Below are 25,822 nucleotides of genomic sequence, written 5' to 3'. Positions count from 1 at the left end.
TTCCACTAAGTTTCAAAATTTCATTTCTGTCCACTATGGTTTCAGGTGTAATAAAATTTTCTTTAATTATATTTGGGCCTGATCCACTGTCTACTAAGAATTTTAAATTTCCCGTAAAATTTGAACTATTTAATTTTACAGATGGTACATCTTCAATGTCAGCTATATTTACTCTTCGATGTCTAATTCTGGTTCCCCCGATACTACTCGTGTGGGACGTATTTTGGCATTTCCCGGTGTCGCCCCTGTCCTCACGGGAATCTGTTCGTTTCCCTGATTTTGTGAATTCTGGCGGAGATTATTATTATATATACGCCTACGACATTCTTCTAATGTATGCCCGGATTTTTTGCAATACCTGCATATTATTGTTGAATTTAAATTTTGATTATTTGTGTTTTGTTGTAACCCTGAAGTTATTGGTTGTTTTTGATTATTACTATTATTATTAGCATTATTATTAGTATTTAATAATAATAAGAGAAATAGGATCGACAATATACAATATCAAGAATTAAAAGCCTTGCGATCCAAGCCTAGTTCTTTGACGGCCTTATGTTAGTTTCTGTATATATATATACTATATATATACATATAATTTTTCCAACAAACTGCGCGCCGATTAATGTCGGACTTTAAAACACAGTTATTGTTAGAATTAAAAACCCTTCCCTCCCCGGAATTAAATCGACTCGATTTAATTATCTAAAAACTGTAAAGAATTTTATTGCGAAAAAAATTACCTCAGCCAGGGTTCGAACCTGGAACCTCCCTCATTCCGTGTAGGGCGTCGTACCAATTCGACCACCGAGGCATGTGGTAATGTTTATCGCAATAACCGGTGATAATAGTTTGGAACGTTTTACTCAGGCGACGTGAATAAATAATAATAAGAGAAATAGGATCGACAATATACAATATCAAGAATTAAAAGCCTTGCGATCCAAGCCTAGTTCTTTGACGGCCTTATGTTAGTTTCTGTATATATATATACTATATATATACATATAATTTTTCCAACAAACTGCGCGCCGATTAATGTCGGACTTTAAAACACAGTTATTGTTAGAATTAAAAACCCTTCCCTCCCCGGAATTAAATCGACTCGATTTAATTATCTAAAAACTGTAAAGAATTTTATTGCGAAAAAAAAATTAAACATTACCACATGCCTCGGTGGTCGAATTGGTACGACGCCCTACACGGAATGAGGGAGGTTCCAGGTTCGAACCCTGGCTGAGGTAATTTTTTTCGCAATAAAATTCTTTACAGTTTTTAGATAATTAAATCGAGTCGATTTAATTCCGGGGAGGGAAGGGTTTTTAATTCTAACAATAACTGTGTTTTAAAGTCCGACATTAATCGGCGCGCAGTTTGTTGGAAAAATTATATGTATATATATAGTATATATATATACAGAAACTAACATAAGGCCGTCAAAGAACTAGGCTTGGATCGCAAGGCTTTTAATTCTTGATATTGTATATTGTCGATCCTATTTCTCTTATTATTATTTATTCACGTCGCCTGAGTAAAACGTTCCAAACTATTATCACCGGTTATTGCGATAAACATTACCACATGCCTCGGTGGTCGAATTGGTACGACGCCCTACACGGAATGAAGGAGGTTCCAGGTTCGAACCCTGGCTGAGGTAATTTTTTTCGCAATAAAATTCTTTACAGTTTTTAGATAATTAAATCGAGTCGATTTAATTCCGGGGAGGGAAGGGTTTTTAATTCTAACAATAACTGTGTTTTAAAGTCCGACATTAATCGGCGCGCAGTTTGTTGGAAAAATTATATGTATATATATAGTATATATATATACAGAAACTAACATAAGGCCGTCAAAGAACTAGGCTTGGATCGCAAGGCTTTTAATTCTTGATATTATTAGTATTGTTCTGCGGATAGCCAGATGTATTTTGATTTCCGTTCTTACTATTTCCCTGAAATTTATTGATTTGCCAGCACCGATCTGCTGTATGGCCTTTCTTATGACAAAATTGACAGGTTACGACTTCAGCTTCTATACGCCGTGTTGAAGCTCGTTTTTCACCGGGTGAATTCTCACCAAGCACAACGTTTCTTATCATTTTAATTGTCTCTAATTCTTTTTCAGCATCGATTGCGCGACTCTCAACCTCTTCGAACGTTCCTTCTTTTGATATTATAATTTCTTTATTTAAACCGCGTAAAAAGCTTGTCTTTAAGTGATTTTCAATTGAATTTCGAAATTCTAAGCTTATCTGTCCTGATTCCCTTCTTTGTGCATCAAGTATTCGCTTCCCTAATTCCTGAATACGATTCGCATACGCGACTACCTTTTCGTCTTTTTTCTGATATAAATAAGCTAACCGCCCCTGAGCTTCATAAACTGTCTCCCTAGGCCCGTATTTAGTTCTCAAAAATTCTACTAATTCTTGCATTTTATTGAAAGTTTTCCCGAGAATTGATCTATGTGCGTCCCCTTTTAATTTGTTACGTACTGCACGAACTAAGTTTATTTCTTGTGTCGGCGTGATCATGCTGAGTGCTTCCTCACAACCCTCGACAAAATATACAAAAGAAATATTTCCTCCATCAAAATTTGGCACTGCTTCTAATGCATCTCTGATTGAAAAGTGCAAATAATTACCTAGTGTTCCTTCATTTATGACCGCCATTCCTGAACTCGGTGGTCGTGAACTTTGTGATTGTTGTAATTGTTGAATTACTTGCTGTTGATGAGCCAAGGTCCTTCGTAACTCATCGATGTCCATCTCTCCTGTCCCAGTACCCGTTGCTGTTTCCGTTTCGGAAGGTGGAGTACGTAGCGTACGATTCATCTTAGTTTAATTTACTTTTGTCACTGTTTACTTTGTTCTTTTTTTTTTTTACACAACCTTTAGTATCCCACCGCTGTCACCAAAAATTTATGTCACGTTCTGTCAAGTTAATGTAAATTGGTCCGTTTTTGGGTCAAAACATTCAAGTAATTTACCCGGGATTTGGACCAGGTTGTGCGATAAAACTAGATTAAAGGAAAACTCCTGTTGCCACGCTATTTGGCAGCGACAAGAATCAGGAAGAATCAGGAAATTTCTGTTGCCACGCTATTTGGCAGCGACAGTTAAGGGTTGTGGAATTAAAGGATTTATTTAAAAATTGGTTTCAAGAATTAAAATTACCTTTATTTGGGGAAGAATTTTCTTATAACAATTATTTAAGATCTGGTTTAAATTAAGATCTGTCTTGAGATTTGCAGAAGTCAGAATTTAATTAGCTCAAGTAAAGATTGTCGCAAGGAAATGATTAACTGATTGAGAATTGAACTACTGACTCCCAACAACTACTACTGACTATCGATGATTTTTCGCGCTTATTTATATTCAAGTGGCAAGAACCCCCCGCGCGAGCTTCTCACCACTTCTATTGTCTTTACGTCTTGGAGGAGGAGGAAGGTCTTATCACTAGGTGTAATTTTATGCCCTGTGAGCCGCGGCCTGGGAATCGTCTCCCCATCAGAAATCGGATAATTAATCAATATTGATTACATTCTTGGCTATTTTAAGATTGGTTGAATTTTGCTCGCACGTAACAATATACATATATTCCAACTTAACAAACTGCGCGCCGATTATTTGTCGGACTTGAAACACATGACTATCGTTGGAACATTAATACCCTTCCCTCCCCGGAATTAAATCTACACGATTTAATTATTTTAAAAAACTGTAAAGAAATTATTGCGAAAAATATTACCTCAGCCAGGGTTCGAACCTGGAACCTCCCTCATTCCGTGAAGGGCGTCGTACCGAGGCATATGGTAATATTTATCGCAATAACCGGTTAAGGATGTATCGGAGGTACAATCTTAGACAAAAGTGCATGAAATTTGAAATACTTGAATATCTACGCCTAACGCATAGTAAATCTAGATGTAAGATACTCAAATGATAGTAGGAGTCTTATTTTTACTCCTAGAAAGGTATTTTTTACTTTACAAATGTTTTTTCATCGAGATACATTCGTGCCGACAGCACAATTATCTCAAGTTATAATTTATTTCTTTAAAACGGTGTAGTGAAGACAATTGAAACTTGGCAGATATTTTCATCTATTCGTATACTAGATGTACAAAAAAATTCAAAATATTGGTAGCGCTCCTTCAACATTTTTTTAGCTGTTTTATCCGTCAAAATCGTCTCTTCCCATAAGAATACGTGTAAAATCAGTGAAAATTAAAATCGTTATATCTCAGCAACCGTTTAGTGGATTCGTTTCTACTTTTTTGTAGCACATCAGGAAGACTAAAAGAACATTCTCACAAATTTTTATCCACTTGGTAGCGCTTTGAAAATTAGGTCCGATACATCTAAGACTGTACCTCCGATACATCCTTAATAAGTTTAACAAACTTTTTTAAACCACCTTTAACATAAATAATTTAATTATTGCAGTTAAAGGTAGTTTAAAAAATAATTATGTTAATGTTATATTAAAAATATAAACTGGTTTGTCCACAACTTCCAAAAACTTTGCTATTATAATTTTTATTCTGATATATTTAGATTAAATATTAATTAATCCTTTTAGAGTCTAATCTTTTTTGTGTGTGAGAAGAACATATTTAATTTAATTATTTTTTAAAATGTTAGAGATTGCTGAATACGAATATAAAATTTACCAAAATTTATTTTGTTGTTATTGCTTTCGTGAATAATAAATATTTCCAGACACTAAGATATAAAATCAACGTCTATCTCATAATATAATGGACTCGATTCAATTAATATTTTAACTTGCCTACAATACGAATTGCGCTACAGATCACTTTCTCATCCTCTTCAACTTTTACAAGACAGCAATTTACAAGCATTTACAAGACAGCATATGCATATACGTGTGTGATTTTGCGCAAAAACACTCTTATTATATAAATCGACCCCAAGCTATCGATCAAGCCTACTTAGAACTTGATCCGTTCACTCGTTATTGAGATCTCAAAATCTCGGGTACTCGCAACTCGTGCGTTCGCGTAAAAGAGTCACGGTGCGGTCTCGCTCCGCGCGTATATACTTGGCGCGAGACACTACCGTGTCTCTTGATATTTAAGGAAGTTATATACACTGCTAAAAAAAATTAGGAGATCACTTTTTGTCAGTAAATTTTTTCCCATTTTTAAACTGTAATTATTCAGCGAATAACACAGGCACACAAAAAAAAGTGTCTTGGCCGAGACACTACACTAGTGTATTCCCATGTACTTTTTCCCGTTGAATCCGAATCCGAAGTCAGAATTGACACGCATCTTTTTTGACACGCTATTTTGACGCTGTAAAAACGATAAAGTAAAAAATTTTTTAAATTATGACAAAAATTTTTTCGTGTTATTTACGAGTGCCCTAATAAATCCCAAAAAGAATCATTTCATTATATGGTGTATTTACTGTGAAAAAAATTGTTAAAAATAGCCTAGTTTTTGGGCCGTCAAAGTATAATGATCCCTTAACATAAAAAAAAGTTTAAAAAAAGGTTTTACAGAGCAAACTCTCTACTAAAAGGTGCTTTTGTTCAATTTTCACCAAGGTTAATACTCAAAGGCGTGGTCAGCTTTGAATAAGGACGTCTTTGAGATATCCAAAATCTTGAAATTTGCAGTCTTCCACCGCCTAACAAAAAAATTGGCGAACATAATCACTGATACCATCTCAAAGTATGGGATGCCTTTTCAAATAAAACAAAAACTTTGTCCTACGCCGATTATTTAGCGAAATATCGCTTTTTAAAGTAACCCTTGTTTTTTTTTTATTTCATCACGATACCGCCGGCATTTGCATAACCTGATGTGCACCACGGGGAGGTTGCTCAGTCGGATTTTGCACATCATATGTATGTATTGTGTATACACGTTTTAGTAAGAAGTATTGTCATCTCTTCGCCGTATTACCTCGCGCAATCTTGATCTCATATTGACGCGTATTTTTTACATCAGATTGAAGAGGCACCACGTCAATTTTGGAATAAAATTTCTCAATCTGATGTAAAAAATATGTGTCAATATGAGATCAAGATTGCGCGAGGTAATACGGCGAAAAAATAACAATACTTCTTACTAAAAAAAAACCTCTACATGTACACACATACACATACTCTGTATACACATACATACATGTGCAAAATCCGACTGAGCAACCTCCCTGTGGTGTACATCAGGTTACGCAAATGCCGGCGATATCGTGCTAAAATTATTAAAAAAAACAGGGGTTACTTTAAATTGCGATCTCGCTAAAAAATCGACAAAGTAGGCTAAAGTTCTTTTTTCATTTGAAAGAGCAAAGTCCGTACTTTGATATGGTATCAATGATTATGTTCGCCAATTTTTTTGTTAGGCGATGGAAGACAAATTTCAAGATTTTGTAGATTTGCTGCTAGAGTTGGTCATAAAATTAATTTTAACGACCCCTGTAACTACGTGTAGGGTATACTGGGGCAAGTTGAAACATGGGGCAGGTTGAGACACCTCCCAGGTAGCACATACACGTTTCAGAAATGTTTTATAACCGTTTTTCCGAAACGTTTTATAACCGATTTCTAGAAACGTTTCTCATAAGTAAAAATGTCCATTCGAAAAACGTTCGACGGAACGTTTCTTTTCCGATAAAATAACGTTTAAAAAACTATTATAGAAACGTTTTATTTTAATGATAAAGACATTTTAGATAAAGACATTTAAAATTCCTACTTTTCACGTCTTTTGAACGTGTTTATGACGTCTTTGAGACATGCGTGAGAATGTTCTAGAAGCTTTATGCATATACCATCTATGACGTCAATTCTTTTTCGAAGAAATTCCTGAACTGGTGCATATTCGTGCAATAAGTTAAAGTGAAACAAAATATACTTGTCTCACTCTAACTTAATTGCATTACTGATGTGCACCAGTTCAGGAAGTTCTTCAAAACGGAACACACGTATAAATGTTCTTTCAATGGCCACGTTCAGCAGAACGTTTATTTTGCAACTGTTGGAAGTTTTCTAAGCTCAGATTTGTCCGATGACAAATAGATTAAGACCGGTAGGACAAAATTAATTTAAGTAAATAAGTGGATATATGTGCATGGATAAAATGATTTATTTTGTGCAATAATAATTAGTGCAATATAAATTTAAATGTTTCAAAAAAGGCTATATATTGAAGCTATTATATATATAGATAAAGCAAATTATAATTTTGAAAGGAAAAATTTAACAAATAGGTATTTTTGTTAATTGTAGAAACGTAAAAAATACGTTTCAAAAACATTTTTTTTCAAACGTTTCTTAATGGTTCTTTACGGTTATGAAACTATGTATACGTTCAAAAAACATATATGAAACTAATATGTGCTACCTGGGCTATTGATATCCCGAAAAGGATGATCGCCAGCGGGTCGACATTAGTGCCGTTCAATAGGTACCATTGTCTACAGAATTTTTCATATTGACACTGACATTTGTGGCCGGGCATGACATGACGGCGCGAAGAATCTTTCAATTTTGAGAACCATCAAAAAAGCTGACTAAAATTTATGTTTTGAATGTCACGTCTTTAGTATTGATCATAATCCTTATCATTTTGATGAAAGGATGAAAACTTAAGTTTTATTCGGAAAACAGGATATTTCTGCATATTTTAGGCCTTGGAGATCCATACTTGAGTGACAGGTTGTGGCGGTATTGAATAATCTTATAAAGCTTAACCCTCGGTTGTCACACCTCTTTTTTGAACATTTTTTAAAGGATTTTTTTAACATGATGCCACTCAAAAAGTTAATTTTTTATAATGAGAATACATTCTACAATGTTTAAACTTAATTCTATAATTTTTTTCGATTCATTTAAACTGTTAGTTTTTGAACTAGCATGCAGCTATTGTTCCTGCTGTAGCAAACAAACTACATCATCAAAACTCTTGTCATTTCAGAATTATTATTGTGGGGGCGCCGTCTTCACAATAAAATTATTGGGGGGGGAGTGTTCTGCCCCCACAAAGTTGGCGCCTATATGCACACCAGAAGCGTTCTGTCCTTGTTCAATTTTTAGTCAGTAACAAAGATAGAAACGATGCGGTGTGCACCTGAGTAAAGTTTTCGAACGTAGCCATAATCATTTTATGCAGGAATGTAGGTAATTAAAAACTACATTTGCCCAGGAACTCAGTGACGACTATATGGAGATGAGAGAGGGTCTTGATCTCGGATACAATGTCAACACGATGCTGGTTGCCGTTCTTGGTAACCCGTGGTTCACGAATCGCTACATTTACTGGTGTCTGAGCGCTCTGCTGCTTAGCTGGCCGTTACGAGTAATCATTGAGTACAAAACGCAGTACGCTGATTATCAGGTAAAGACAATCTGGAAGAGTCAGGGACTTTTATTTATATCGTTTCGCTTGAGATTTTATTATCATTATTATAAATTAATCGTTACATATAATTTCGTTTACTTATACTATTTCAATATCATAATTTTTTATTCGTTATTACGTCTTCATCCTTTATTCATTATAAAATTATTATTTAATCATTGATATTTTACTTATTGATATCTTGTAATGTCACCCCTGATTGCACACATGCGCACGTGCGCGAAAGAGATAGAATACATTACGCTCGACACACACGAAGAAAGAAAGAAAGAGGTTGGATTAAGACATATAAAGTAACATAAAATATCTATATATAGAGTTTCAGAAAGTATGAGACAAATTTTAGAAAATGGTAGGTCTCACCAAAAAAATCATTTTTTATTAAGAAACTTATGTCTCTCCTTCGACGCATCTTTGAGAAGTTACGCGTCCTTGTTAGATCATCTGAATGGTATACATCACTCCAGTCGACATTAGGGAGAAGTTAATTGATAGGATCATGGGAGCTTTTGATCAAATCAGGAACAATATTGAAATGTTCCAAGCAGTAAGAAATTTAATGCTACATAGATACGATAAATGTAATCATGATGCAAGGCAGACACTTTGACTATCTTTTGCAATAAAATATGTAAATAAAATTTAAAAAACCAACAAAAAAATACAAAATTAAAGAACGTGTGGACTAGTAATGTTAGACATCACGCGCAATGTTATCATGAGTTGCCTATTTCACAGGCGATCCGAACAAGGACGCGTCGGAGAACACAGATTCCCTATACCATAAATCGATTATTTTGATGAGATCTACCATTCTTTTAAAAAACCCCGCACTAATTATATAGGAAATGGGATCTCGGTAAAATCGGCTAATTTTTTAATATGTTGTAGCTTATTAAGCTTATATATACTGAACAAAAAATGTAATGGGCTCAAAGCTAAATAATGGACAGTTATTTAGCTTTTGTTTAGCTACAGCCAGTTAAACACGAAAAATTCGGGCTCTGCGAGTATTATATTCCTACTTTTGGCATAATCCAGGACGACCCAGATAACCTAGAACAACATGGACGTCACACATACACACACGCACACGCACCCACGCATAACAAAATGTCTGCAAAAAGACACTACAGCGGCTGTATTGTCCATAAAATCCATAAAATGTGATCTGACGACATTTTGTCATTGGGAAAAGTTATTGTACTCGCCTAGCACAATTCGGTACAATTTTAGAAAATTTAAAAATGTGAAATATTTTCTCACCCCTATCCCCTTTATTTTCAACCCTTGCAACTTTCAATACTTTTCAGGCCGTTTTTCTTGTTGTGCTCGACTAGCACAACTCAGCACAAGTCGCAGAATTTTATTCCCTGTCACAATTCAAAAGTTATAGTGGTCTAAAAATTGTAATTCCTAAAAATTGCTTTCTTTAGATAGTTGTGCTGCGAAAACTAGCGATTTGCGGTTGTTTTATCATTACCAAAAGTTATTGTACTCGCCTCTAGCACAACTCAGCACAATTTTAGAAAATTAAAAAATGTGAAATTTTTTTCTTACCGCCATCCGTTTTGACCCATTATTTTCAATCCCTGCAACTTTTTATACATCTCCGGCCGTTTTTTTGTTATACTCTAGCGCAACTCAGCGCTGCTTGCAGAAGTTCGATAAATGCGTTGTAAAAATAATTATTACACAAATTATCACCTATCTACCAAAAAAATTGGGTTTGTTTCGGCAAAAGTGAGGGGCTGGTATAATTTTGTTTTTATTTATTTTCTTAATTGTTATAGAAGTTATCGATCTCGCGTTTGCGGCACAAGTCAGCACAAACATAATACAATATGGCACATTAAAGAAAAACTTAAAATTTGGAAAGTGCGGGGCTATCAAAAAAAAATTTTTTTTTTATTTTCTCGAGTACGCTTTGAGTTACAAAATTGCGGTTTGTGGCACAATACAGCACAAACGTAGCACAATGCAGCACAATTAATAAAAATAGAGAATTCGAAAAGTGCGGGGCTAACTTTATACACGTATGAAATTGGGCTCATTGCTTGGTCGTTCTCTTCGTGGACGCAGTATATATGAACTTTTTTGTTTATTTTGATGAGTATAAGAACACTCTCCTGAAGTAGCGACCCACATTTAAGTTACATCCTGTACACTATCATTCTATAGAACTATCTGAATAAAGAAGGGGGTGTAAAAATCGCCATTTTTTGTCCTCAACGGGAATCTCTAAAACATGCTTTGTTACCTTATTTGAGGTTGAAAGAAGAAGGAAATAATACAAATATGTAATTAGACTCGTAAAAGTGTCAATAAATAATCAACGGCAAATGCGCGTCAGGCGCTGTACTTAGTGCGCCAATATAGAAATTAATAAGTAACAATTTACCGTGTATATATAACACACATATATAATATTCCAACTTAATAAACTGCGCGCCGATTTTTTATCGGACTTAAAACACAGTTATCATTGGAACATTAAAAACCTTTCCCTCCCCGGAATTAAATCGACGCGATTTAATTATCTAAAAACTATAAAGAAATTATTGCGAAAAATATTACCTCAGCCAGGAAAGTTCCAGGTTCGAATCCTGTAACATTTGTGTAAACACTGATTCTTACTATCCACGCACAAATGTACACTCCTATCCCTACTCCCCACCCCTACACATATGCGCGCGCGCACACGCACGCACATACGAGGCACCAAGCTACGTCCTTATCTTACATATATGTAACATTTACTTTACACAAATGAACTTTATAACTCTCATTCAAAACTTTTCATCTCTTATTAAACCGCTCAAACACAGCTATTTTGAAACACGTGCTTCAAAGACATTCATTATCGCTTCTAAAATATTTTTCGCAGTTTCCTGGTGAAAAGAGGGTAATTATGCAGTATAGGGGACCACCCTCTGATGATCTTGACCTTGACATATATTGTCAAGGTCACCCTTCTGAGTGACCTTCAGAAGGTTTTAGCCCTCGGTCATTGTTTGTTAAAAAGTTATTAACAAAAAAATGTAATGAATAAAATGTAATTTTCTGACACCGTATATAGATTATATGCTTTCATATTACATTTGTAACAATGCACCCCGAAATATGCATCGTTCCGGCCTAACATCCTGCCGAGACCGCCCGGCCGACCATCCGCCGGGCGAGGAACGGGCACGGTGTGCCCACCTTATTTTAAACGTTTATTATAACGCTAGGAAGCCCGCGAACGGACTTACCGCGGCAACCGTCTCGACGCGCCGAGCGGTGCCGACCGCGACCGAAGACCGCCGAACGCAATCGCGGCGCCGGGACGCCGTAATTTCCGACCGCTCCGCCGCACCGTCCCGGCGCACGCAATTGCCGTCGCTACCCCCGCCACTCCGTAACGCCGCCGCGACGGGTATAAAAGACGAGCGTTTTTAACGCAAAGTGCGATTGTCCTGATCACCACGCTCACCGACCGTACCGATCCTGAACTCCCGCACCCGCTAGTCAGAACGAGGGTAGAGAGCCTCTGGCATCCTCTGTCTTCACCGAGCGATTCTCGAAACACGACCAGCTTCCTTACACAACGCACCCGCTAGTCAGAACGAAGGTAGAGAGCCTCTGGCATACTCTGTCTTCCCCGAGCAATTCTCGGTACACGACCGGCTTCCTTGCACACGGAGTTATCCGAACGGGGGCAGAGCGCTTCTCTGCCTCCACCGAGCGCTTCTCGCCGGATACCGCCCCGTCTCTAGACGCTTGTAGCCTGCCTCGGGGGTAGAGCCTCCGTACTCTGCCTCCACCGAGCGCTTCTCGGTGGCCGGACTCGCGCCAGAGCTATCCTGCCGCCTAAATGTCTGTGAAGTTGGCCCCCCTTTTTCAAAATTCGGAAAATTTTATTAGAGTTCTGGATTCCCCAGAAAGAGTTCTAGAGTTCTCTGTAGTTTTTAGAAAGAGTTCCGTCATTTAAAGTGGTGAAAACACCATTTTAAAAATGGGGGGGCTAACTTCACGGCGCCCCCCATTTTTGAAAAAATGAATTTTTTTATGGTAGTTCCGGATAGATTTCGATGAGTTCTAGAGTTCCCTATAGGTTTTAAAAAGAGTTCCGTTCAAATAAGCCCAAAAATCGATGTCAAAGTTGAACAAAAAATTTCCACTTTTTTTTAAATCAATTTTTTATGGTAGATTCAGAAAGATTTTGACGAGTTCTAGAGTTCCCTATAGGTTTTATAACGCTACGACCAATATTTCAAAAGTTACAGCCCTTTGAAGTGCCACACCTCGAAAATTTTCTAAGTCCCGAAGGTTAATTTTTTCTTTTCGGAAATCGGCAGTTCGCGCGGAAGTTCTGGTCGCCCCCCGAGGAGTTCTATCGAAAACTATCAGGGTCCAAAGCGCTCCGACCAATATTTCAAAAGTTACAGCCCTTCAAAGGGTCACCCCTAAAATTAAAAAATTATTTTACCGGAGTTCTGGCGGGAGTTGTGGTCGCCCCCCGTAGAGTTCTATCGAAAACTATCAGGGTCCGAAACGATCCGACCAATATTTCAAAAGTTACAGCCCTTCAAAGTGCGCACCTCGAAAATAGAAGTCCCGAAGGGTAATTTTTTTTTCGGAAATCGGCAGTTCTCGCGGGAGTTCTGGTGGCCCCCCGAAGAGTTCTATCAAAAACTATTAGGGTCCGAAACGATCCGACCAATATTTCAAAAGTTACAGCCCTTCAAAGGGTCACCCCTAAAATCAGAACTCCGAAAAAAAAATTTTTTAATTTTAGGGGTGACCCTTTGAAGGGCTGTAACTTTTGAAATATTGGTCGGATCGTTTTGGACCGTGATAGTTTTCGATAGAACTCTTCGGGGGGCGACCAGAACTCCCGCCAGAACTCCGGTAAAATAATTTTTTAATTTTAGGGGTGACCCTTTAAAGGGCTGTAACTTTTGAAATATTGGTCGGAGCGCTTTGGACCTGATAGTTTTCGATAGAACTCCTTCGGGGGGCGACCAGAACTCCCGCGCGAACTGCCGATTTCCGAAAAAAAAAATTAACCTTCGGGACTTAGAAAATTTTCGAGGTGTGGCACTTCAAAGGGCTGTAACTTTTGAAATATTGGTCGTAGCGTTATAAAACCTATAGGGAACTCTAGAACTCGTCGAAATCTTTCTGAATCTACCATAAAAAATTGATTTTAAAAAAAAATGGAAATTTTTTGTTCAACTTTGACATCGATTTTTGGGCTTATTTGAACGGAACTCTTTTTAAAACCTATAGGGAACTCTAGAACTCATCGAAATCTATCCGGAACTACCATAAAAAATTCATTTTTTCAAAAATGGGGGGCGCCGTGAAGTTAGCCCCCCCCATTTTTAAAATGGTGTTTTCATCACTTTTTAAGGTAGTCGTCTCGCTATACGTGCTAGTCATGTGACTGTTTGTAGGTTTTCACGTTCAGAAATATATTTCAGGCAATTTTTGCTAAGGGAAAAATAATTTTATGAATTATGATGTAAAATTTCATACGTGACAAAGTATGTTACTTTTTCCAAATTCTGTGATTTTTCTCATTTGACTCCGTTTTGATCAGCTGATCATGCGAGTCGTCGAGAAAGGTTACAAGTGAGAAAAATACTTGGCAACGTCGCATTTTACGTCAATTACTGAGAAAGGGTTTTAAAACGTATGACAGGGGTGTCAATCACTACCCAATTCGGCTAAAAAAGACGAGCCCCATAACCTGCAACTACAGTGATTAGCCAGCGGCGTTGCCAAGTCTTCCCAACCTAACCTCGATCAAAAAATGTCTGCTCGATTACCGCATTTTCACTAAAATAAACTAAAAAATTAGCAGCGAAATCTCCGGTAAACTATATATTTTATGGTTGCATCGGATTCTTCGAAATCTAATGTACAAAAAGCAATGTTTTTTCTCACTTCATCTAATCGAAAAATGCGAAAATATGTGATTGAAACCGTGATAGAACCTTCTTTTTCTGGCCGTCTGTATGAAGTAATGCAAAATTTGTGATTTTCGAGATCGATTTTCTAGAGTAAATAGTCGGTAAGGAGCCACAGAAAAAATCGACTGCAAAGCTGATCATATAATTTGATATAAAATCCGAAATCGAAAACTTTATCTAATACATGCCCTGACGAGACGACTACCTTAAATGACGGAACTCTTTCTAAAAACTACAGAGAACTCTAGAACTCTTTCTGTGGAATCCAGAACTCTAATAAAATTTTCCGAATTTTGAAAAAGGCCAACTTCACAGACATGCCGCCTAAAGGTGCCAATTCATGAGACGCTGAAAATGAGCGTCAACAAGGTGAACGTGGTGGTTTCGCTTTGACGCTAGCGTCAAAGAAATTAAGTTGAATTTGTTTAATATTCAGCGTCGTCGCTGAATCGTCGTTAATCGTCCCAGTACAATCAAACATAGACTTCGAAATACGTAAAATATTAATTATTTTCAAGTAATATCTTCAAGTAATAATATTTTATGGATACATATATAAATAAAAGATATTATTTCTGAAGATTTTTACTTGCTGAAAATGAGCGTCGAGCGTTAACGTGAAAAGGCACCTTAACGCGCCGAATTACCGCGATCTCGTCGCCGTATCCGCGCCCCGTGCGCACCGCGCTTTACTTCGCGCCGCCCGCGGCACGCCGATCATTGTATCTCGCGCACCTCGAACCATTGTAAATATCGCGAGCATTTGTTATCAAATCCATATCAATCCGTTGTAAATACCGCGAATATTTGTTATCAAATAAAATCTTGTTATTTTGTTACACCTGGGAATACGCTTCATTTTGTCAACCTCGCCTCGCGTCTGTTCCTCCGCGCCTCCTTCGAACTCCGACCAGCCGCGAGCTAGATCCGCGTGTCGAAGACAGGTTGTTTTACATTCTTCACTAAGCATGAGTTGTCCTTGATTACCTTTCCTACTGTTGTTGACACTTACTGCCTAATACAGCATAAAGTTGTTATAGTCAAAGCCCGAAACGCGGGCATTCCTAGGATTGACTAGTCAATCCTGAGGAACGACCAGGGAGTAAGATATAAGGAGACCGATCTCCGTACTATGAAAGTGATCAATTTTTGGGCGAAAGTTGATGGCGCTGGTGTTCCAAAAACGGTACCCTCGCTGCTGGTGACAGGCGGCTGACCAAAATTACGCGATGCGTAAGGTTGGAATTTTACTACATTGAAGTACACTGAGAAAAAAATCAATTACATGTGCTATCACGGGGTGCCAAAAACATAAGTAGTTAATTTAATTGTATTATTATTAGACCCAAATATCTGGATTATTAAACCAATAACTTAATTATTATTATTAGATCCAATTATAAAAAAAATAATTTAATTATTGATTTAATAAATCCAGATATTGGATCTAATAATAATACAATTGAATAAACTACTTATGTGTTTGGCACTCCGTGATAGCACTTTAATTGAAGCAACAGCTTTTTTTTCTCAGTGTATAAGAAAAGTGAGTTAAAAAGTGAGTTATAAAATTGAGAAAGTGAGTTATAATAGTGAATTTTAATGAATTATTATGGCTATGTTCAATAGAACAAAAATAGATTTGTAAATAATATTATTAATCGAAACTACGAAATACTGTGCTGTGGTATAATAATAATCATGTAATAATTCTAGGTAGGCTAATTCTTGATAGGCTTAGGTTTTTCATTCCCAATTTTTTGTACTTTGTTCTTTGCGAACGATAGCCAGTTTTGCACCCCGGCACAAAACAAAACATTTCAATACTTTTCACTTTCAATAAATTATACGAATTATAATTATGGCTGATGGCAGAGAACAAGGAATGAAACGTAAACGTTTCGACGCACTAAAAAAATTTTTATATAAAAACATATCTAAATATATATAATCATGTAATATTATATAATATATTATGTAAAATATGTCTATACATATATGTCCATACTATGTTTCTTTTTCTTTTGTATAATCTTTGTTCGTATGTACAAGACAAATAATAAGAAAAAGAATTAGAAAATAATTAATTAAAAGGATAATTTTTGCATTTTTTTTTTTTCAAAAAAATAAAGTCTGTGCAAATGTGAAAAATTTGTTCATATATAATCATATATAATCATATTTTACATACATTATTACATTTATATATGATTATATATGATTATATATAGACAAAAAATGGACAATGCAAAAATTATTCTTTTAATTATTTTCTAATTCTTTTGCTTATTACTTTTTCTTGTACATACAAACAGAAATTATACGAGAGAAAAAAAACTTATATGGACATATTTTATATAATATTTTATATAATATTATATAATTATATATATTTAAATATTGTTTTATATAAAAAATTTTTTACCGTGACGTGTCGGCACGTACTGTCGTCGCCAAAGTTGACACTTGAACATTGAAACGGATCGTCACGTGACCCACCAATGATGGAACACAAGCGCTGCGAGTGGTAACATTTAACACTCAACTTTCGCCCAAAATCAGGCCAGGTTTTTGCGGGTAGCCAAGTATGGAGATCGGTCTCCTTATATCTTACTCCCTGGGAACGACCAAGCGTTTTGGTCAAAGCCCGAAATGAGTTTTGCGTTTCGGCTTTTGACTAGTCAATCCTAGGAATAACTAATACGGCTAGTCAAAGTTAGAAACTTAAGAAAAATCACTTCGGACTTTGACCAGTCAATCCTAGGTGTGGCTTAATTCGGGCTGTGTGACTGTTAACAAATAAAATCAAGATTTTTTTAACTAAATTAAGTTCTTATTGTTAACATAATGTAGCTTTTTATTTACTTTTTTACTCTTGTACATAGTTTTTTTCTCCTTAAGTTTAAAAATGTAGCTTTGGTAAAATATTGGTAAATGTCTACAATTAGGGCCCCAACGAGAAATCAATTAAAAAGAGGTAAATTCTATGTATTTTTGTCCCCCGAATCCATAACTGTTGATAAAATTTGGGGGTCGCTTGTATTTACTAAGATATTGTGGTAAATATTGACAAAATCATTATTTTCAAAAGTTAATGACTTTGTGGGGTAGACCTTGCTTCACCTTGCACAGTAAACATAAATCTCGTGTTCTCACAAAAATTATAACGTCACAGTGTTCGACCGACAATCGAGCAATGAAGTCTATCGTCAGTAGTCCTGTGTTATAACAATTAATAGAACAATGAAATTATTTCAGTTTCTATCCATGTGTGAAAGGCAAAATGAATTAATAGAGTCTTTGCGAAAATGTGGCGTAATTAAAACAGAAATTATACGTCCGCGTCATTAACCTATGTAGGTTAGTGACGCGCTTTAAAAGTATTTAAGTGTTTAAAGCGCGTCATCTAACCTACCCAGTAAACAAGAAACATTAAATTAACGTTTAGAAATATTGACTTTATGTGTATTTTTTAAACGTTTTTTAATAATATTATACACAATTTGAAAAATATTATTTCGTAATATGATTTTTCTGAATGTTGTTAAAATATTTTAAAAACGTTACAGAAAATATTTTTTAAATGTTATTCTGACATTTATTTCAGATCAATGCAATAGTTCAAAATTCCTTGTAATTTGGACTTAAAAGAACGTTGGTAGTATATTAATTTTCTGTTGTTATAATGTTATTGTTTTATATTGTACGCAATGCTCATCGCGACAGCCATGATGTACATGATTATCCTACATACGATGCGTGAGTGCGTATACACGTGTGTGGATCGAGCAGTGCGGAGTGCTCTTTATTTACAGCATATTTATATATAAGTAAGTAACTATATTATATTCTAAAAGTTGTATATTAATGATAAGAACTCAATTAACCATACGTGCTATGAATAGTAGCTGGTGATGCAGGATTTATTTTCCGATTTACAAGAGAGATTTACAGAAGAGAGGAAATATCAAATTTATCTACGTTCTATAATACACTTGTCTTTGGACATATCAAAAATATCATCAAGGTTCGTCAATGCTATTATTTCGATGGTACCAAACAGTGTAACTTTCTATAAAATAACCTCAAAATTTGGCGAAATATGTAAACGATAACGTATAAAGCTGGTACAATATGCATGGAGACGTTTTGTTGAAGAAGTATTGTACGGCTTTAATACATCATCGTTTGCATATATCACTAAAAGAGTAATTTAGTATAAAATTAGTATAAAGTTGATAGACGTAACAAACGATCAGTATAAACAAGACCAAAACTGACTTTTTATTCATTACTATATTTTTTTCACATATTTGTGCTATCACACTCCAAAGTATATAAATATATTATCGTAAGCATATTTTATATGTACAGGGCAATGAATATATCTTAACATACAGAATCAATTGTATCAAATTCAAGAAACCACCATTTGAAAAAATTGACCCTGGCTAAGATAAACATCAGTGAACAATATATCATAAGGAAAACGCTGTACAAGATATTAAGATTGGAGAACATCTTTCCTTAACTTCTATTGACAGTTTTCTTACTTTTGAGGAAATGCTAAAAAATGACCAAGAAGCTTTTATGCAAGTCGTAAGTAAAGCTGCTTATTATTATTAAATTATGTATATATTAAATTATAACCTTTCTCTTATCTAAACTATATTGAATTCTTCTTGTTTTAGAGACTTTTAAACAATAATCCCTTGTAATACAGAGAAAGACTTGGAACACTATAATGGAATGGCTTAGATTTGCAAACACCCGTAAACAAAGAAAAAAATCTTAAAAGGTAAAAAAGTAACATAATGTATTTTGATACACAGAATGAATCACTGAAGATGTTACTAATATTTCTGAAATTGAACGAGAAATTCTTATTTTCCAGCAACTGTTTGGTAAAGATCCGGAAAGATTAATAATCCGTTTAGAAGGAAAGAATAAGAGTTTGAAGAAAAATAGTAAAAGAGTTATATTGAACTAGAGCACCTGTACCGCATTGCCTAAAGAAGAGTTAGAAGACACCTTAATTTCTTTTATCCAAAGGCTGACTTCAAAAACTTCCCCTCCTAGGATCAATACTTTCTGAGATAATTGGCAGAGATATTTCGCAGAGATAATTGGCACACGAAATAAAACTCATAATAAAACATATATATGTATATGTATATATATATTTTTATATAAATAAAACTACTTTTTTATGATAATTAGTGTAGTGCATATTTATTGAAAATAAATACATATCCCTTACGAAAAAGTAGTACTAGCAATCAGTACTCAGTACTGAGTGAACAGTACTCGTAGTATTGAGAGTATTAGTATGTTAATACTCATGAATACTGCAGAATGGTCGGTACTGTGTCTGTCAGTGCTTACAGTACTGGCAGTACTACAAGCAATAATACTCATTAGTACTCCAAAGTATTGAAGTGGTCAGTACTTTATCAGATTAATATTCGGAGTACTATCATGATAGTACTGCCAGTACTGTAAGAAACTAATAGGCACAGATTATTGATAAATTGGTTCTCTAGCACAGTCTTGGTTTTTCAATTGACCAAAGATTTGTAATAAACAGGATTTAAACAGATCTCTTCTACGTGTCACAGGGTACCCTACCTTTCACATTACATGTCACAGTGTACCCTACGCTATGGCTCAATCGACCCCACGCGTGGGGTCCACTGTGACAAACGCAGCATTTCAAAATATCATTATTTTTGCAAAATATTTCTGAAAATTTACTTCTTAAATCATTTACAAACAAAGTTTATTATATTAAACATCGAATAGTCTCATTTTTATTATAATGAAGTTATTAAAATTTTTAAATTCACATTTTTAATGTGATTTGAAAAAACGTGGTTCAAGGGTGCCCACTCTCCCCTACTGCGCCTGTACCATACGTTAGTATCTCACGATTATTTGATAAGTACTAAAAGAGTACTGGAGGGAGTACTGGAGGGAGTACTGGTGGGAGTACTGGGGGAGTACTGGAGGGAGTACTGAATGAGTATTGGATGAGTACTGAATGAGTATTGGATGAGTACTGGGAAGGAGTACTGACGAAGTCAGTATGGTCGAATTTAGTAGTACTTTGAGTACTTATGTCTCCAGTACTTTCACCAATACTTTTTCCAGTATTAAAACCAGTACTACTTTTTCATAAGGGATTGCCTGAAATAAAAACAAAATATCAATAACAACTTTATTAAATGTTAGAATTAATATTCCCTGGCGAAAATTAAGAAGCTTTATAAAGCGTTGACAACCGTTCAATGAGGGTTTTTTGAGAGTTTATACGCTTTCAAACTTTTTTAAGAACGCTTACACAACGCCGTTGGATTTTGAACACTTTCAGAACGCTTATAAAACGCTGTATATAACGTTTCATGAAAGTTCTGAAATGCTGAGGCAACGCTTTTCAGAGAACGCTCAGTAAACGCTGCGTGCAGAGAGTTTGCTGTCAGATTTTTCAAACGTTTAGCAAACGCTTTTCCCAACGCCGTAAGACAAGCGTTTTCAATCCGTTCAGCAAACGCTCTTCCGGTGGCGAATTGTAGAGGCGCAGTGAACGATTTGTAAGGCGTTAACGCAAACGGCTTGGAGACGCCCAAGAAACGCTTTTCCCGACTCCGTAACACAAGCGTTTTCCCTCCGTTCAGCAAACGTTCTTCTAACAATGCCGCTAGGCGGCGTATCTTTCTCGCATTTAAAATACATCCAGCCGCGTATATAAGCAGACCCCCTGCGAGGCGAAAAGCAGATTTTAACATTTAACGCTCTTTACGCCGTTTCTTCTAACGACAAGAGTAAACGCCCGTTAAGCTCAATAGAGGCTACACGCAGTTTTCAATGATGAAAGCAAACGCTTTCGACTTATCAGGGCTGCGTTCGAAAACGTCACCCGAGTGCACACAAGTATACTCCCTTCTCTTTCTATCTCAGCGAGTTAGGAGAAGGGAGTATACCCGTGTGTACCCGGGTGACGTTTCCGAACGCAGCCTAAACGCTTAACAGAGGATCTCTAAATGTTTTAAAGAACTCTCAGCAAACGTCATACGTCATGTAAACGCTGTGCAAACTCTCAAAAACGCTATATACAAACGCTTTTCAAACGCTGCAGCGTTGCAATTTCCGCTCTACGAACTCTCAACTGACCGTTTCTAAACTCTCAACGAACTTCCGCAAACGCTCACGTAAACATCAAACAAACGTTTATGAAACTTCTCATTTTCGCCAGGGTTACGATAATCTTGATATAATATTGTAATAAAGTTGATAGTTCGTTTAAATTTTTATCCCAAAAACATTACAGGAATGATAGAAAAACCTTAACGCAATGTCATTTGCAACGTTATATGGCACTCCCATTTCAACATTACTGAAATTTCGGAATCGTGGTCAAAGTATGTTCATAATGATGCTCTATACAACATTAAGAACTACATATTTAACAACATTACAAGTTCTAGAATATCGTTGCAATAACATTGTAATAATGATTTTTTGCTTACTGGGTATGTAGGTTAGTGACGCGCTTTAAAAGTATTTAACTGTTTAAAGCGCGTCATTAACCTAATAGGTTAGATAACGCGCTTTAAAAGTATTTTTCACAACACCTCCACGGAAAGTTCGACTTTCCATGCCTGTAGAGAGGGGCGAAAGCGGTCAATTTCACGCCAAGGCGGCATAGCGGGCGGAAAGTAACCACTTTCCTCCCTAGGGCGGAAAGTGACCACTTTCCACCCGCTAAACAGGGAGGGAAGTGGTTACTTTCCGCCCGCTATGCCGCCTTTTGGCGTGAAATTGACCACTCTCGCCTCTCTCTAGGCATGGAAGTCGAACTTTCCGTAAAGGTATTGTGAAAAATATCGTATGCACCTCGGGGCGAAAGCTTTTTCAGACTCGTGTGATTTGCCGCCCTCGCCTTCGGCTCGGGCGGCAAACTTCACACTCGTCTGAAAAACGCTACTTTCGCCCCTTGGTGCACAATATACTATAACTGTTTAAAGCGCGTCACTAACCTAATAGGGTTAGATGACGCGCTTTAAAAGTATTTAACTGTTTAAAGCGCGTCACTAACCTATCAACATTCCACGATACGGAACGCGAGAAAAACATCTCATCGGATACATGGCAAAATTTTTTTTTAAACGGCGATACAAGTTTAGCGACAGAATATTGCTTTTTTCGAAGCCATCGGAAAATTTTTTCCACCGGAAGAGAATACAACCGACAATGAGTAGAGGAAAGTCCCCTATTATGAGACAGGATCCTAATATGAGATATGTTAAGCGAAAAGGCCCTATAATAGGCCCCATCTGTTGATTCCACCATGAAAAAACCCCGCCATCTCATATTAGGATCCCTATCTCATAATAGGGGACTTTCCTCTAATAATTAATCCGTATTTGATAAATAAGAAAACCAAATATCCGAGTTTAGTGTTTTTTTTTTTTCATTTTCTTAATGATATCTTAAAAAATACAAGCGACCCCCAAATTTTATCAACAGTTTTGGATTCGGGGGACAAAAATACATAGAATTTACCTCTTTTTAATTGATTTCTCGTTGGGGCCCTAATTGTAGACATTTACCAATATTTTACCAAAGCTACATTTTTAAACTTAAGGAGAAAAAAACTATGTACAAGAGTAAAAAAGTAAATAAAAAGCTACATTATGTTAACAATAAGAACTTAATTTAGTTAAAAAAATCTTGATTTTATTTGTTAACAGTCACACAGTCCGAATTAAGCCACACCTAGGATTGACTGGTCAAAGTCCAAAGTGATTTTTCTTAAGTTTCTAACTTTGACTAGCCGTATTAGTTATTCCTAGGATTGACTGGTCAAAGTCCGAAGTGATTTTTCTTAAGTTTCTAACTTTTACCAGCCGTATTAGTTATTCCTAGGATTGACTAGTCAAAAGCCGAAACGCAAAACTCATTTCGGGCTTTGACCAAGACGCTTGGTCGTTCCTCAGGATTGACTAGTCAATCCTAGGAATGCCCGCGTTTCGGGCTTTGACTATAACATATACATTACATTTTTATTCATTTAGCATTGACGGATAGGTACATTGGATGGAATATTATTGAATGTCTTTTTTTCATTCATAATTTCGGTCTGCTTATAGGGAAACAAGATTTATCATTGTACGTTTCGGGTTTTCAACTTTTCATGCAAACCAAGGTTCACCCCCACCCGCCCCTGCCTGCGGGGGAGAGGCGGTAGCTACCGCCCCTTCTTTGCCTACATGTGTACTGTCTATACACATACCAGCAAATTACTTCCTTTTAGCACTGACACAAACCAGCAAATTTCTCAAACTTTTTCGTTAATAACTTTTTCACAAACAATGACCGAGGGCTAAAACTTTCTGAAGGTCACTCAGAAGGGTGACTTTGACAACATATGTTAAGGTCAAAGTCATCGGAGGATGGTTCCCTATTATACTGCATAATTACCAAAATTTATTTTTAATTCTCATTTATTAACATGCTATGTCTGTTAAAATTTTAATAATTTTGTCTAGAAATTAAATTAAAACAGCTGGAACATTAGAGAGTGTCCAGAACATTTTTATCCAAAATTTGATTAAACACTTTAAGGAATTTAAAAGTTTAACAGATTACTTTTTTCTATATATAAGATGATGTACGATGAAATCTACGAAAATAAATGCAAGGGTCTTCTGTCAGGTTACCAAGCTGTTTGGCGTAAATTATGATACACCAACCTCCGGTGAACCCATCCACGCATCTATGAGCCAGCTAAGCCAGCCAGGCTCTTACATGCTGGCGCCCAGTTACAGCGAGGCATTACTGATGGAACCAGCAACGCCTCGCAACGATGAGCCGGAACAAAGGCAAACGGATGTCGCAACCGACATGGTGCCCAGCTACTCCGAGGCGCTTCTCTACGAGCGTGCCGAACAGTACGATCGTCGCAATAATGCGATCGTGAATAATGCTGGATGCGCGAGCAATGTGGAGGCGTCTTGCAACGTAGACGATCCCAGGCGAATGCTATCCCCGATGCCATGCGAGTGCCACTGCCCTTGTCCTTGTCACGAGAATGTGAACGATTACGACCTCAGGACGATGAACAAGCGCAGCTACATCGAGATCGCGACTAACAGAGAACACTTACCAATGAGCACCGAGGTTAGCGATACCTTCGAGAGTGAATTAGCGACGCTACGGACAACGGCTGATGGGCGATTGCATCCTCCCGCAAACTTGGCTCCCTGTTCCATGGACGATCTCCAAGTCGAAGCGTCTCCAAGAAGATGCAGCAGCTGTGGCAGAATTTCCGCCAGCACGCAAACGATTAACACTGACATTCCACATCCTCCCCATGTTGTCACTAGGAACAAATCTAACGAAGGTTCTCAGACTTCGTCGGCGGATTTCATTTCCAGCATGACGTCTGAAAGAGAGTACCGGGCTATACCCCGTGACATTTCCGAACCTAATTTAAGATCACGATCGGAACTAGCGGAACTCCCGAAGGACAAGGTCAGAAGCCTGGAGAACATATTAGAGAACGAAGAGGAACTATTAGGAATTAGCAAAGCTGGCTTTGCCAACGTACAAACGAATCTTCCGTACGAAAGGCCGCAACCTCCCGAACGCTACAGGAGATTCCCGGCCTCCCTTCCGCCCTCTTTGACTCATCACCGTTCCCTCTCCCTCGACGAGACAAGCGTTTCCCCGAGAAACATGGGTGCCATTCCGAAAACCGAACCGCGTAGCAGGATCATGGTGAATCCTATGTCAAACGAGGCCTGCTGGAAGCTGCCCAACTCGAAGACGTATTTTTGCTTGAAGTCGATCTTGAAGCACAACAGGCGCAGCTATACGTTAGTGACCGCGGACGAATTTCAAAATCTCGCCGAACAAGATGCTAACCGTGGTCTTAGATACCTCGACAGTTTCGACAGAGGCGAAAAGAGCGATCGCAATATTCAAGTCGATAAATTGGCCGATTATTCGCGCTCGAGGGAAAGATTGAATCCTAGGAGGAGGATGCCGTCCTTTGAAGAATTTATGTCGGCAAGAGACAAAATGTATATCAATGATCAGAAACAGGAAAGCACTAGGTAAGTCTCATCATCACCCTGCTTTTGTTGTATTGTATTAATTTTGAATGATCAGCAATCTTTCTCTACGCATATTTTTTGCGATAATTCCAAGCAAGCTTTATCGATTATTATTGCTGATATTATTTACTGCTTATTAATAATTATGCTGTGCTTTGTTTCTGCTTACTCACCACGTAATGGCGAATTATGGCTGTATTCCGGTATATTATGGCTGTATTGTTATTAATTGGTAATCATTTCATAATCATTGTTAACTTTCAACTTGGCGATGTATAGGTACCTTACAAATATATTCTCCTGTATATTTTATTCAGGTTTACAATCTCTTACTCGCGATTAAAATATGTC

The 25,822-nt window shown here is 36.8% G+C and overlaps 1 protein-coding gene across 4 annotated transcripts in view; it reads left to right on the top strand.

The window, feature by feature from the left end:
* The window catches only part of LOC139779336 (uncharacterized), a 60,200-nt gene that overhangs the window by 17,482 nt on the left and 16,896 nt on the right, over positions 1-25,822 (top strand). For 3 of the 4 annotated variants that reach the window (XM_071717672.1, XM_071717673.1, XM_071717671.1), the window contains exons 7-8: positions 8,179-8,370; positions 24,069-25,471. In XM_071717672.1, the coding sequence (XP_071573773.1) occupies positions 8,179-8,370; positions 24,069-25,471 (1,595 nt within the window). The remainder of the gene's footprint in view (positions 1-8,178; positions 8,371-24,068; positions 25,472-25,822) is intronic. The other variant, XM_071717674.1, reaches the window with a different exon arrangement.

This window comes from Temnothorax nylanderi, unplaced genomic scaffold (assembly GCF_030848795.1).
Source record: "Temnothorax nylanderi isolate EJ_2023f unplaced genomic scaffold, tnyl_v1.0 TNYL_tig0221_pilon, whole genome shotgun sequence".
In the NCBI taxonomy this organism is placed as follows: domain Eukaryota; kingdom Metazoa; phylum Arthropoda; class Insecta; order Hymenoptera; family Formicidae; genus Temnothorax; species Temnothorax nylanderi.
This window is presented reverse-complemented; position numbering and strand designations above follow the sequence as displayed.